Source organism: Lagenorhynchus albirostris, chromosome 2, assembly GCF_949774975.1.
Source record: "Lagenorhynchus albirostris chromosome 2, mLagAlb1.1, whole genome shotgun sequence".
In the NCBI taxonomy this organism is placed as follows: Eukaryota; Metazoa; Chordata; class Mammalia; order Artiodactyla; family Delphinidae; genus Lagenorhynchus; species Lagenorhynchus albirostris.
The window spans coordinates 111,141,829-111,154,965 of NC_083096.1; the positions used below are offsets into that span (position 1 = coordinate 111,141,829).

Consider the following 13,137-nt stretch of genomic DNA (forward strand, 5'->3'; position numbering starts at 1 on the left):
TTTGTTTTTTAATCGCAAAATTTCAGTTGGTACAGAGTAATATATTTGAGTTTTGAATATGTTAATTTTGACTTATGTAACTATATATTTTCCTAGCAATTTTATGGAATAATTAGCTTTTGTCTCTTCTCATTCTGTTTTCCCAAACATTTTATTTGAAAAATTTCAAACATAAAGTTGAGAGAATGAGTAAACACCTATATACCTATTACCTAAATTCTACCAAAACATTTTACTCTACTTGCTTGACTATGTACCTACCCATCTATTTATACCTCCTCCTCTCTCCATCCATTTTTGATGTATTTTGAAGTAAATTGTAGACCTCAGTACAATTCCTCCAAAATACTTAAGCCAGTACTTCATTAACTATCAAGTTCCATTTTTAAGAGCCAATTCTTAATACGTTGGTACAAGGTTATTTCATGTACTAAATGTTCATATTTTGGCTTTTTTTTAATTGTGTTTCTAGGGTCCTGAGGGAGATGCTGGCATTGTTGGAATATCAGGTCCTAAAGGTCCTATTGGACAGAGGGTAAGTATGAAGTCGTTCTGCCTTCCCAGATATTGTGATTCTTTGTTGACTACAGGAATTAGGGTTAAGAACTCTAAAATAAATATACTCCAAATTAATAACTTTAAAAAATGACTCTTAAAACAGAAACTCATTAGAGCACATGCAGACATTCTCAACCTTTTTCAGTTTGTTTGTTAGTTTGAGCAAAAGACCTCACAGACCACCTGTACTGCCCAGTTCTTACTTTAAAAAAAAGAATTAATGTAACTACTGGATAATATATTTATTAACTCATACCAGTTAATAAATATATTATAAAAAACATAAAGCAGTTTCATGTTATAAGCATTAATATAACCAGGGACTAGAGACCACCCCCATGTACCACCTAGAGGAGGCTTGTCTATGACCAGAGCTTCTCAGACCACACTTTGAAAAATGTTTCCCAATAGCTGTGTTTCCTCTGCTTAGGGGTGGGTATCCCCAGAGAGTAACGAGAAACTCCTTAAAGAGCTGGAAAGGTCAGGGCTCTGAAGAACTCCAGTTAGCTGTTTAGTGCCTGAAATTGCAAACTGTAGTGAACGTAAATAGGATAGATAAGTCACCAGCAGTAACTGGTTATTGTTTTTGTTTGTTTGCTTTTTTATTAACCACACTCTCCTAACTGATGAGATGATCTATAAAACTAAAGAGAAAAAAGGTTAAAAATAAAAGCCAAGCACTGGTTTGACTGTGGTAGTAGAACCTCTATGGCTAACAGCAGCTGCTAAGGCAAGGGTGGAGAGAGCTGAGAGGAAGGAGAGCAGTGCAGATAGAGGAGAACTGAGTCTTGAAGAAGAATTTTAAAACTGAAAACCACTATCTTGTGCAAATATTAAATGAAAAGTCAAATTTTTAAAATCCTACGCCACTTCCCTAACTCTTATAATAAATTATTTCCTATAATACAAAGAGCAGTGTTATCATGGGCAATGTTTATTTAAAGACCCGTCTCAACATTTCTCCAGGTGCAAATGTATTAGTTATTTTTATGATTTCTGAAGAACCATGGAAAGCTTGTGCTTTTAGGTAAAGTCCAATTCTTTATCATCCACAGGTGGGTTATGTATGGATAGGCTTCTCTGTAATAAATATTGGTTTTAAGTTCTTACATAAAGTTCCCCAGTAATTAAATTCATTCATTCTGATTTTATTAAGTTCTCAATTAATTAAATCCTTTCTTTATATTGTCAAAGAGAAGTTGGCTGCCTGCCTAGCCTCTGTCCTAAGCAAAGTCATATGAGGTGCTGTGTCTCTATAAGCCAGGATCTGAACCTATACTGCTTTGCAGCTCCAGAAATTTTATCAGCTCTCCAATAGTAAGGTTATGGTAACTAGTTCACAAATACTAATTTATAAGTGCAGATATTCCTATCATTGTAGAGACAAGTGAAAAGTCTTGCTAGGTTAATATTTAGCAAAAAACTATTATGTACCGGGTACTGGTGTTCAGTTTATGTCCCTATATCATTTACTCCTCATAAAAATCCTGTGAGAGGTGCTATTATCCCCATTTTGCTGGTAGGGAAACTAAATCTCTGAAAGGTAATTTGCTGAAAGTCATATGTGGCTAGTATGTAGAGGAGCTGGAATTTGAATCCACATCTGATTGACTGAATAATACGTACACATCATTATTTCAGAGAGTTAGATCATGGTCAAATTTATTAGACTGACACTTTCTTGGCTTTTTTTTTTCCCAGTAATAAGCCAATCTAGAGGATATATTTGATTAGGATAAGAAATCAAGCCTCTTGATTGTGGACCTTTGTGATTTGGGAACCATATTTAAAAATTATCACTTAAAGTAGATCTTCATATTTAAAAGTGCTTTCATTAGATTTACTTTTTAGAGTATCAGGTAATTTCTCTCATTCTAAGCCAACTTAATCTTAAAGCTATTTGTCAATAGACTGAATGGCATTATAATTATCTCCACTGAGTATTTTCTGTATCTTGGCAGGAGCTGGACAAAGAGAAAGCCTGTTAGATAGCCACATTTATATATGCCATGTTAAGTGGAGCTAGAAACATTGAAATTTGAAGCTAGTGGTAGCGGGGGTGGAGGTTGAGGGAAAATAACTAAAACATGTATTTTGTATTCATTAAGAAATGACAGGCTCCATTTTTAGTTTGGGAGGAGTTGACCAGAGATCCAGCTTATTCAAGGTTACCTTCATAATCAAATAGCAGCTTACACTTTCAAAACTGTTTTTCACATTTAGTTCTCACAATGGCCCTGTGAAGTAGGCATTCTTATTTTACTGATGAAGAAGCCAGAAGTTTAACTGGTCACAAATGATGCCCTCTGGTTCTTTCCCATAATTTCTCTCAATTCCATGCTACATGTCACCCAAATATCTGCTTGTTCAACATCTATAAATAAATTTATTCAAAATTTTGTCCATGACTCTACATAGTCTTTGTTACATAAAGTAATTGCATTTGTTATGCAATGACACATATATAAAATGGCACCACTGAAGCTATCACCACATAAAAATTGTAATGCTGATTTATCAGTTTGTTAGAAATTAGAGATTAATTCTCCTCATGGGAAACCATAATAATATGCAGAATTGCATCAAATCAAAATTACTATGATTTCTGCCAATAACATAAGATTTTGTAATAAAAACTGGAATTATGTGGACATGGACTATTTTGCCATTGTGCAAGAAATTTTCTAGAATTTTCCTGAATTATACTGGCATTGAGACTGACTGTTTTCTTTTTTTTTTTAACCCCAACAGGGAAACACTGGCCCCCTTGGCAGAGAAGGTATAATGGGCCCAACAGGTAGAACTGTAAGTTTGTCACAATACAGGTTTTTTTTTCCTTTTATTTATATATATATATATATATATATATATATATATATATATATATTTTTTTTTTTTACTTAATCCTATTCTAGAGTAATCCACAAGGGATCACCCTGGGTATTTGAGAAGCAAGGATAAAAACAGATGTACATTTTCATCTGGAAGGTTATTCTTGAGAACTTAGAAATCTAATGTAATGAAAAGGTGTACAGAGTGAGGTAGGCACTTAAAACTGGAGTTGAGAAAGGAAAGTAGCACTGGGTGGAGGAGGAGGGGTTGAGCATTATAAGCACAGGGGTGATCACTAAAGCAACAGAAAGAATCCATTTTCTGAAAGAGGGAGAATAAGAAAAGGTACGCATGCAGCCAAGATTTGAGTCTTTGGAAGTGCCCACAATAAAGGGATGAAATAGTTGGTGGGAAGAGCAGGAAAACCAGAAAAGCACAAGGTTAAGCTCAGTTTCGAGAAAGGAGTAGCTAACCGTGATCTTTAAGAGAATACATTGCAGTGGAAGACGGAGTACAGCTTTCAGTGAGGAAGGAAGTAAATAAAAATATTTAATAACTTTTCTCAAACTTTTGGAGTAGGTATGATTATTTGCATTCAAGACATAAGGAAACAGATGATATTTATAGTAGTTCACCTAGTTATTTAAGATAATACAGGTAGTGAATCATATAGATGATATTTCCTACTTCAAGAGCAGTGCTCTTTCCACTCCATTCAAGCTATGTCTGGAGAGGAAACTGAGAGAGTTAACATATGCCAGGGCCTTAGGGAATCTTGCTATGAAATAAAACAGAAATAAGACAGTGAGGTGGTCACAGGAGGGTTTTACAATACTAACAGTAGTATAAACATACAAGAGGAAAACTGAGGCTTGGAAAGGAAAGATTCATTCTCTGCAGGGAATCAGTATTTTGAATCATTTGAAAGTATTGTGTCTATAGACACAGAGTTTTAAAATATAAAAGAGAATGTTTCAAATATTAAGTATCACTGTTCTCATTGATAAATTTAGAGAAGAATTCACCACCAAAGTTTCTGGCTTTTTAATTTAAAAAAATGAAATGTGTAACTCAGTATTTCTCTAGATTTGCAGCATTTACCACTCAGAGCTATATAGTCTAAGTGGGAGGTTATAAGTGGGAGAAATCTCATATTTCAGTGGGTGGTTGGTTCTTCAGCAAGCTAAGGAACACATACTGTTCTGATTATGGAATGATTGTTCTCCTCTGTCAAAAATGTGAAATATTAATTGGTTAAGGAAAATATGATAAAGAAATGGCTCAGTTAAAATATCTTACTGTGCTTTGTTTACAGATAGTTCTTAAAGGCCCTTATAATGCTCAGCATGTACATCAAATTTTTTCCATCTATTTTTTCTATTCTAAGAAGAAACTTCTAAGGAAAGCTCACTATGAAAGAATAAGAATTTGAGAATGGCCAAAACACACTGTGGAAAAAAATAGTGGTGGGGGATGGAGGACTTGCTTTTCCAAAAAGGAAAACATTACTTCAGAGTCTTTGTAAATGACACTATGTGTTAGTACAAAGAATAGATCATTGTAACAGGCTAGAGCCCAGAATTAGATCTCAGACTAAATAGGAATTTAATTACAATGAAAATGGTGTATCAGTTAGGATGATTTGGACTGCAAGTAATAGGAACCCTGAATCAAACTGGCATTAACAATAAGGAAACGTCTATCTCATTATGGGAATCCCAGAGTTAGGAAGGGCTTCAGATTTGGTTAATTTGGCGACTTAATCATGTTATCCAAGACTATCTCCATACATCTGCTCTGCCATCCTGAATGCTATCTTTATAATTAGGCTTAGGGCAAATGACTACAATTTCTCAGGAATCACATCTAGATACGATTATCCAAAGTGAAAAAGTGAACTGTATCCCTTGTCTTGGGAAAAATAAAACTTTTTCTATAAGTCTCCATTTACATTTTTTTTCCTCACGTCTATTAATCAGCCACACACCCATTCCTATAACAGTGATAGGGAAGGGAGACGAAATTCCTTTTAGTCTTACTACTGCTATAAGAAATTGTAACCCTATTTCACCCAATTTTTTAAAAATCTCAGATGAACTTTCAAAGACTTTGTTAAAAAAAAAAAAGAAAGAAAAGAAGCAATTAAAAATCTCAGAAAAATCATCTAGGAAACTAAAGTATAGCTTAAGGGTTGGGGAGACCTTTTATATAAGATAGGAAATGTGAAAACTATAAAAGAACAGAAGACATATCTGAATGCTTGAAAATTTTTAATTTTTATGGCAAAAGATTCCATAAGTAAAACTAATATAATTGAGAAAAAGTAATTGCAAAGCATATACCATATAATGGGTAATATAAAGAGCTTTACAAATTGGTATGAAAAAGAAAATTTAGTAGAGAATTGAAGAATCCAAAAGGTCAGTAATTATTTGAAAAACCAGTCTCCTAACTAACTTTTAGTCAGAGAAATGCAAATTAAGGTAATAATGAAATATTACATCTAACCTCTCAGAAAGGGCTGTAGGAAGAAAGGTATTTTTGTTTATCACTAATAGAAATGTGAATTACAGCCTTTATGGAAAGGTATTTGTTAAAATATATGTACATATACCCTATGACCAAGCAGTTCCACTTTGAGGAATTTGTCCCATATAAATAAAAGTACCCAATACACTAGGGAAATTTTACAAAGCTTTTTTTCACAGCACTGTTTGTAATGGCAAAAAAAAAAAAAAAAAGTATGAAATCACATGAATGCTCATCTGTAGAGGAATGGTTGAGTAAACTCTGATCTATCCACTTTGTGGAATATTAATGCAACTATTAAAAATAATTATTTGTATCTAGTTTGGCTGACTTGCAGTTGTTTCATGATGTATTATTAAGCGTGAAAAATATGATGCATAGAAGAGTATATGATATCAACATTATACAACATGACCAATCACCCCATACACATGTAAATACACGTGTCAATATCTGATTAGAAAAAAGTATGAAGCGATATGTACCACGTTGTTAATACTGGATTGGAGGTGGAGGAGGGTATAAAAAAAGTTCTGTAAAGATATCTTAAAAATCAGCTTTTTAAAGTTGATATAGTAGTTTGAAATGAATTAAGGACAAGATAGGAAACACAAAAGAAGTAATATAGTGAATAATAATGAAACAGTATTTTTAGCCTGCAAGATTAACAAAAAGTGATAGTACATCATAGCATGTATCAGAAGAAACATGCACTCCCATATATTGCAAGTGTGAATGCAATTTCAAACAAACTTTCTGGAGGACAATTTTTATCAAAAATTTTTAAGAGTGCAAGGATATTTATCACAGTGCTGTGTATCATGACAAAAATTAGAAAAAAATTTAATAGGCAATTCATTTAAAATATCATACTTTTTAAAATACTGGTAAGCATTATGGTTAGGTGGGAATTGTAGATTGATATAGAAAAGCATTAATATTTTGAAGGTGCAAATTCAGGTTACAGAAAAGATGAGTAGTATTATCTCATTTTTTAATAAAAAAATACACAATTTCCGCAAGGAACATGAAAATATTAACAGGAATAACAGTAGTGACATCCAGCAACAGCAGAGTTCACATTGTCTTCAAGTGCACATGGAACATTCACTGAAATAAACCATATTTTAGATCATAAAACAAATTTTACTAAACTTAAAATAACAGAAGTCATGTAAGGTATATTCTCTGGCCATAACAGAATTAAACTAAGAATCAATAAACTAGAAAGATAATAGGAAAATCCCCAAACACTTGAAAATTAAACCTCACACTTCTAAATAATTCAAGGACCAGAGTGTCTCAAAGAAAGTTAGAAAATATTTTGAATTGATGAACCTGTATACACAACGAATCAAAATTTATGGGATATAGCTCAGAAGGAGGAATTTAAAAAAAGAAGTAAAAGAGAAGGAGGAAACCACCCTGGAAGCAGGGTTTTTCAAAGGCTGAGAGAAACAAATATTGGAAGAATTTAACTTTCTTAATTTTCTTTCTAAATTATTTTGCCTTTGATTGTCAGATCAGCTGTTTTGACTTAACTGAATGAATAAGTAGCATAACCCTCACTTTAAGGTGGAACTAGGCATAGCAAAACAGACATGGTGAGTCAGTAGATTGTATTTGTTTTGCTTTGCTTAACTTAGGAAAATCAGAATTTATATAACTTTAACTAAACAGGTCTTGCTAGATAGGAAAAAACCCAACAGAAATTATCATGTTTCTGGATACAGCCTCAACTACATTTGATAAATAACTATCAACAACACTAAACTAACATTTTATTTTTCTTTCAGGGACCCAGAGGTGAAAAAGGCTTTAGAGGTGAAACTGTAAGTTTAACTAAATTTGTGGTAATAGTATCACTGGTCACTAGGTTATAAGCTCTATGAAAGCAAGGACCTTTTTTGATTTTTTCATTATTATGTCCCTGATACTTGTGGAATGAAAATAAAATTACAGTTTTCAGGAAGAAAACTAACCTATATGTAGAACTAACCTATATGGTATATTGCAGTGAAACCTGATAAGCCCTAAACATGTTTAAGAATCTGTCAGTCCCATTCTTTCCAAATCACTGTGTGAAGTTGAATATTTGCCTTCTCAGGCATCAGGAGAGGAGGTGTGAGCCACCTTCACTGGTGCCAGAACAGGAGGACTGTCAAGTCACTTTAGATATATACCACTAGATCCAGTCAGCACCCAAGAGGGCTGCAAAGCAGAAGCAAATCATTAGTTGTATATTTCAGCCAACTGGAAACAATGGTGAGAGGATGGGCAAAAGGTACACAGCATTTTCAGGACTAAATGGCTTACACTGGCACTATTTCCTATTTTTCTTGGATGTCAATTCTTCCAAGTTAAAGAAGATATTTTGTAAAGGGGCCACTGTCCCAGCAGAACTTATTAAAGCAGCAGTCATAAACAGAGGGCATGCATGGAGTGAAATGAGGGGTACTGAAACCAAATATAGAAGGCATATAGGAATAAACTTGAAGATAGCATTAAAGTCTTGCTTAAAAGGTCATGATATTATATAGTGACAGCTGAGATCTTTGCTTTTCACCATAGGGTAAGCTTGGGGCTCAGAGTAAGTAAATTATAGTTATATTACTTTGCTGAGGAAGGAAATTTATGTGATTTCAGATAGCCTAAGAATCCTCAAAGGGTATTAAAATAGATGTGTTTAATTTGCAGCAATGTGTCCCTTATATTTTCTCAGCAGACTTACTTAACAGGAAGCAAGGATGTTTGCACACAGTGAAGCTATATGCCCCCACCCCCACCCCCGCTCCTGCAGGAGAAGTGGAAAGAGAAAAGAAAAAATAGGGAGGCTTGGAATTAACCCATATTCCATACCTGTCTCCAACTGCCTCCCTGACCTATCCTCTCCAAGTACTGTGGCTAGCACGTAAGCTCCATCAAGATAGGAAACCTCGAGTGCCTATGACAATGGCTGTCACAAGCATTTCATGTGAAAAAAATTCCCTATTTGTACACGTATGTGACCTTCTTTCTCCAGATACAAAACATTAAGAAGAAAAATGATAAAAGGCTTGAAAATCACAGTTCTAAAGTGAATCTTGGAGATTATCTTCACCACACCTATTATGTTACATATGAGATATCTGAGATCCAAATGTGCAGCAGCTCCCTCAAGGACATGCAGCTAGTTAGGTAGAGATAAGACCAGAGCCCAGATCTTCCAAATCCCAGGCTACTGTGCTTTTCTATTAATCATAGTACCTCTCAGAAAATAAGGGTTAGGAGCAACTTGGGTAAGGAAGACGGTATGTACACATCCTTCACCTACTTTAAGAGCAGCCCACATACAGATTCCACATGAATGGATTCCTGATATGCAGTTATCCCCTAGGGCTTATAGGGCATAACTCATGAATTCACTCATTCCATCTTAATCACATTACTGTCTAATAATAAATCTTATTTAATATTACTGAACTCCCAATTAAACCCTCTAAACCAGTGGTTCTCAACCAGGAGCCATTTTGCTCCCCCTCCCAGGAGACATTTGGCATGTGTGGAGACATTTTTGGTTGTCACAACTGGAGAAAAGGGAAAGGTTGCTAGTGGCATCTAGTGTGCAGAGACCAGGGATGCTGCTAAGCATCTACCGTGCAAGCTTCTCAGTTTAAGAATGAGGAAAGGGAAGCTCTCTGTACATAAGCCAGCCTAAAGTAAAGATCCTGAAACTAAAGATTGCATTTATGTAAAGGCAAAGTCTAACACAGTCAGGTTTAAGGACATACACTTACCAGTATTTTTCAAATTTAATGAAAAAAATATGTTACTTTTGAAGGATCATATGGGAATTGTGGGATTAAATGGAGAGACAGTCTATTTTCAAAGGTAGTGCTTTCACTACAGCCAAATAACCACTATAACCATTCACATTAATTTGGTTCCCCTATAGGAAATTAACATAGACAATTGTAGTCTTATTATAAACTGTATGATAACCTTCTTTATATACTTGTTTATATAATATCTAGAGAGAGTGAATCACTTTTCCTTAGTGGTGGGTTAGGTAGAAGAATAAAAAAGAATAAATACTATATTGTTGGAATAATATTTTGTTTTACTTGGCCTTATTCTATGCATTTGCTTCACTGGGGTTGTCCTGTCCTGTCTTGTTTGGTTTGAAGTATTTCATTTTATCATATTTGTGATGATCTGACTCGTTCTGGGTAACAAGCTGAAGTGAACTCAGTAAAAACAGTTTCTTCTTTCTATGACAAAATGCTTTTTCACAGTCAAAGATAAGGTAGATATTTTGTACTGAACCTTCAGTGAGATTTTGCAAATGTCAGAAATATGCTAAGTAGAGTAAAATGTCAACTGTTTATTTTTACAATGCTGATCCAAAATGGAGAAACTTACTCAGCCAATTTCACTCTTGAGCCTCTGTATATTTAAATTTATTTATTTATTTTTGGCTGTGTTGGGTCTTCGTTTCTGTGCGAGGGCTTTCTCTAGTTGTGGCAAGCGGGGGGCCACTCTTCATCGCGGTGCGCGGGCCTCTCACTGTCGCGGCCTCTCTTGTTGCGGAGCACAGGCTCCAGACGCGCAGGCTCAGTAATTGTGGCTCACGGGCCCAGTTGTTCCGCGGCATGTGGGATCTTCCCAGACCAGGGCTCGAACCCGTATCCCCTGCATTGGCAGGCAGATTCTCAACCACTGCGCCACCGGGGAAGACCGAGCCTCTGTATATTTAAAAGGCTGTCTCCAACATGAAATCTCCCTAACTTGCCATGCCACTTCTGAGGTAAAAGTCTGATGCATTTTCTGCTTTAACCTATAATCATAAACCAGGCAAACTAAGAAATGTCCAGCAGGCATGATGTTGGAGTACTCTATCCTTTTTAAGTTACTATGTGTTGTTTGTTCTTATTGTCACAGTATATTTAGAATCAACAGCTTTGGCAATAAAAGATACTTAAGTCAAGCATAGCATTAATATTATTCAAAACTCAGTTGAAGATAAATTTTGCTTTGCCATCTTTTAACCATAATCTGAATTTGACTCGGTGTAGTCTTAACATTCAATTGACCATCCAGTAAGTTAAATTTTGAGCATTCTTAACAGTGATTACTGTTGTTTCATTTTGAAAAATGTCAGCATAACTTTTCACATTTTACTATATACCTTTCAACTATTCTAATTTCTAAATCAGTACTAGTTAATTTAAACATTATTCATTCATTCGTTACCAATCTTTGAACACCTACTATGTATTAGGCACTATTCCTGTTCCAGAAAATGAGAGGATGACTAAGACACTTTTAAAGGTCTGTAGGGACTTTCCTATTTGTTATGTACTATGGAATGCAGAAGTGGTTAGTTGAAGAAGAAGGTGGCAAGGTGGGTATATAGTTTTAAAGAAGTATTGGAAGAGGAATGGGAATTGAATAGATAGAAAAGGTAAGGAGAAGCATTCCTGGTCGAGGAAATAGCACATGCAGGAGAATTCATGTGTGAAAGAATTTGGATGATTCAGAGATCTGCAAGTGGTTGGTTACAGATGGGAGTGTAGGATGGGTTGGGGAGAGTAAGTGGAAATAAGGCCCAGACCTTGAAGAAGAGGCAGGGGTGCATATTGACTTAGAACATATACTTTTGTATTTAACTGACTTGGATTTTAATCCTATCTCTGCCCTTTACTTGCTGGTTACTTAGCCATTCCATTTTCTTAACTGTGAAGTAGAAATATAGCATACAACTTGGCATACAGTGAGTTCTAATAAATGAGCACACAGCTTGACACATAGTGAGCTCTCAGTAAATGGTATCTATCACTGAAAAGAAGTTTATACTCTATCCACTAAACAATAAAAAGCCATTGAATGATTTTAATTAAATAATGATATGATTAGATTTCCATTTTATAAGTAGAATGTAGTTAGCATAGTAGAGAGAAGAAAGTCAGTAAGTCAAATTAGGAGTCCAGGCACAGCATGATATCTTAGTCAGCTGGGGCTCCTATAACAAATTGCTGTGGGCAAAAAAAAAATATTTATTTTTCATAGTACTGGAGACTGGGAAATCCAAGGTTAAGGTGCTCACAGATTCCATATATAATGAGGGTCCTCTACCTGCTTTGCAGATAGCTAGCTGCCTTCTTGCTATAACCTCACATGGTAGAGAGAGAGCATCTCTCTCGTGTCTCTTCTTATAAGGGCACTACCACTCACAAAGGCTCCAATGATTTAATTAGCTCCCAAAGACCCCACCTCTAAATATCATCACACTGGAGATTAGGGCTTCAATATATGCATGTAGGAGGGGACACAAACATTTAGTCCATAGCACATGATCAGCACTAAACTAAGAGAGTTGCTGTGAGGATGGAGTAGTAGTATTTTGGGAAGATTTGGAGGTCAAATCAACAGTAGTGGGTAACCAAATTATAGGTGGATGTTGAAGGAGAAGGAGATGTCTAAGGACACTGAAGTTTCCATTTTTTACAATTAGTTGTATGGTAGATAGAAATAACAGGAAAAATAGAATTAACATTGTTAAATGTTACATTTATAAGTTTATTAAAATGAATAAATTTAGTTTCTAGTAATATCAACAAAACATGAGTATATATTCAGCTTGTTGATGAATGTGGGTGACAGCTGAGTTCAAGAACATATTACTTCAAAATACTAAAATAACTTTGAATCCTATCACTTGCCTCATATGAAAAGGCAATGATAGCAGCTGAATCTTAGTCATCTTGTTTATACCAAACCAAAAGCATTGTATATACATATTGTGCTTTGTCTCCATTTCTTCTAGGGTCCCCAAGGACCGAGAGGTCAACCAGGGCCTCCAGTGAGTTTATTTACATTTATATCTGTTTACCATTGATGCTTATATGCCTGCTTGGTTTGAGATATCTACTTAATAAATACTTTAAAAATCTTTTTATGTTATAGGGTCCACCTGGAGCATCAGGCCCAAGAGTAAGTTTTCTTGGTTTTGTTTATTTTATCTTAGTATAAGATAATTTTTTAGGGCTTCCCTGGTGGCACAGTGGTTGAGAGTCCGCCTGCCGATGCAGGGGACATGGGTTTGTGCCCCAGTCCGGGAAGATCCCACGTGCCGCGGAGCGGCTGGTCCCGTGAGCCATGGCCGCTGAGCCTGTGTGTCCGGAGCCTGTGCTCTGCAACGGGAGAGGCCACAACAGTGAGAGGCCCGTGTACCACAAA

At 35.4% G+C, this 13,137-nt stretch overlaps 1 protein-coding gene and 1 long non-coding RNA gene across 2 annotated transcripts in view; one reads left to right on the top strand and one right to left on the bottom strand.

Moving 5' to 3' along the window:
* COL24A1 (collagen type XXIV alpha 1 chain) overlaps nucleotides 1-13,137 on the top strand; it is a 394,686-nt gene that overhangs the window by 356,383 nt on the left and 25,166 nt on the right. Inside the window, exons 51-55 of the mRNA XM_060139635.1 lie at nucleotides 473-535; nucleotides 3,310-3,363; nucleotides 7,716-7,751; nucleotides 12,725-12,760; nucleotides 12,865-12,891. Coding sequence (XP_059995618.1) covers nucleotides 473-535; nucleotides 3,310-3,363; nucleotides 7,716-7,751; nucleotides 12,725-12,760; nucleotides 12,865-12,891 — 216 coding nt within the window. The remainder of the gene's footprint in view (nucleotides 1-472; nucleotides 536-3,309; nucleotides 3,364-7,715; nucleotides 7,752-12,724; nucleotides 12,761-12,864; nucleotides 12,892-13,137) is intronic.
* LOC132514656 (uncharacterized) overlaps nucleotides 1-13,137 on the bottom strand; it is a 112,231-nt gene that overhangs the window by 24,439 nt on the left and 74,655 nt on the right. The window lies entirely within an intron of this gene.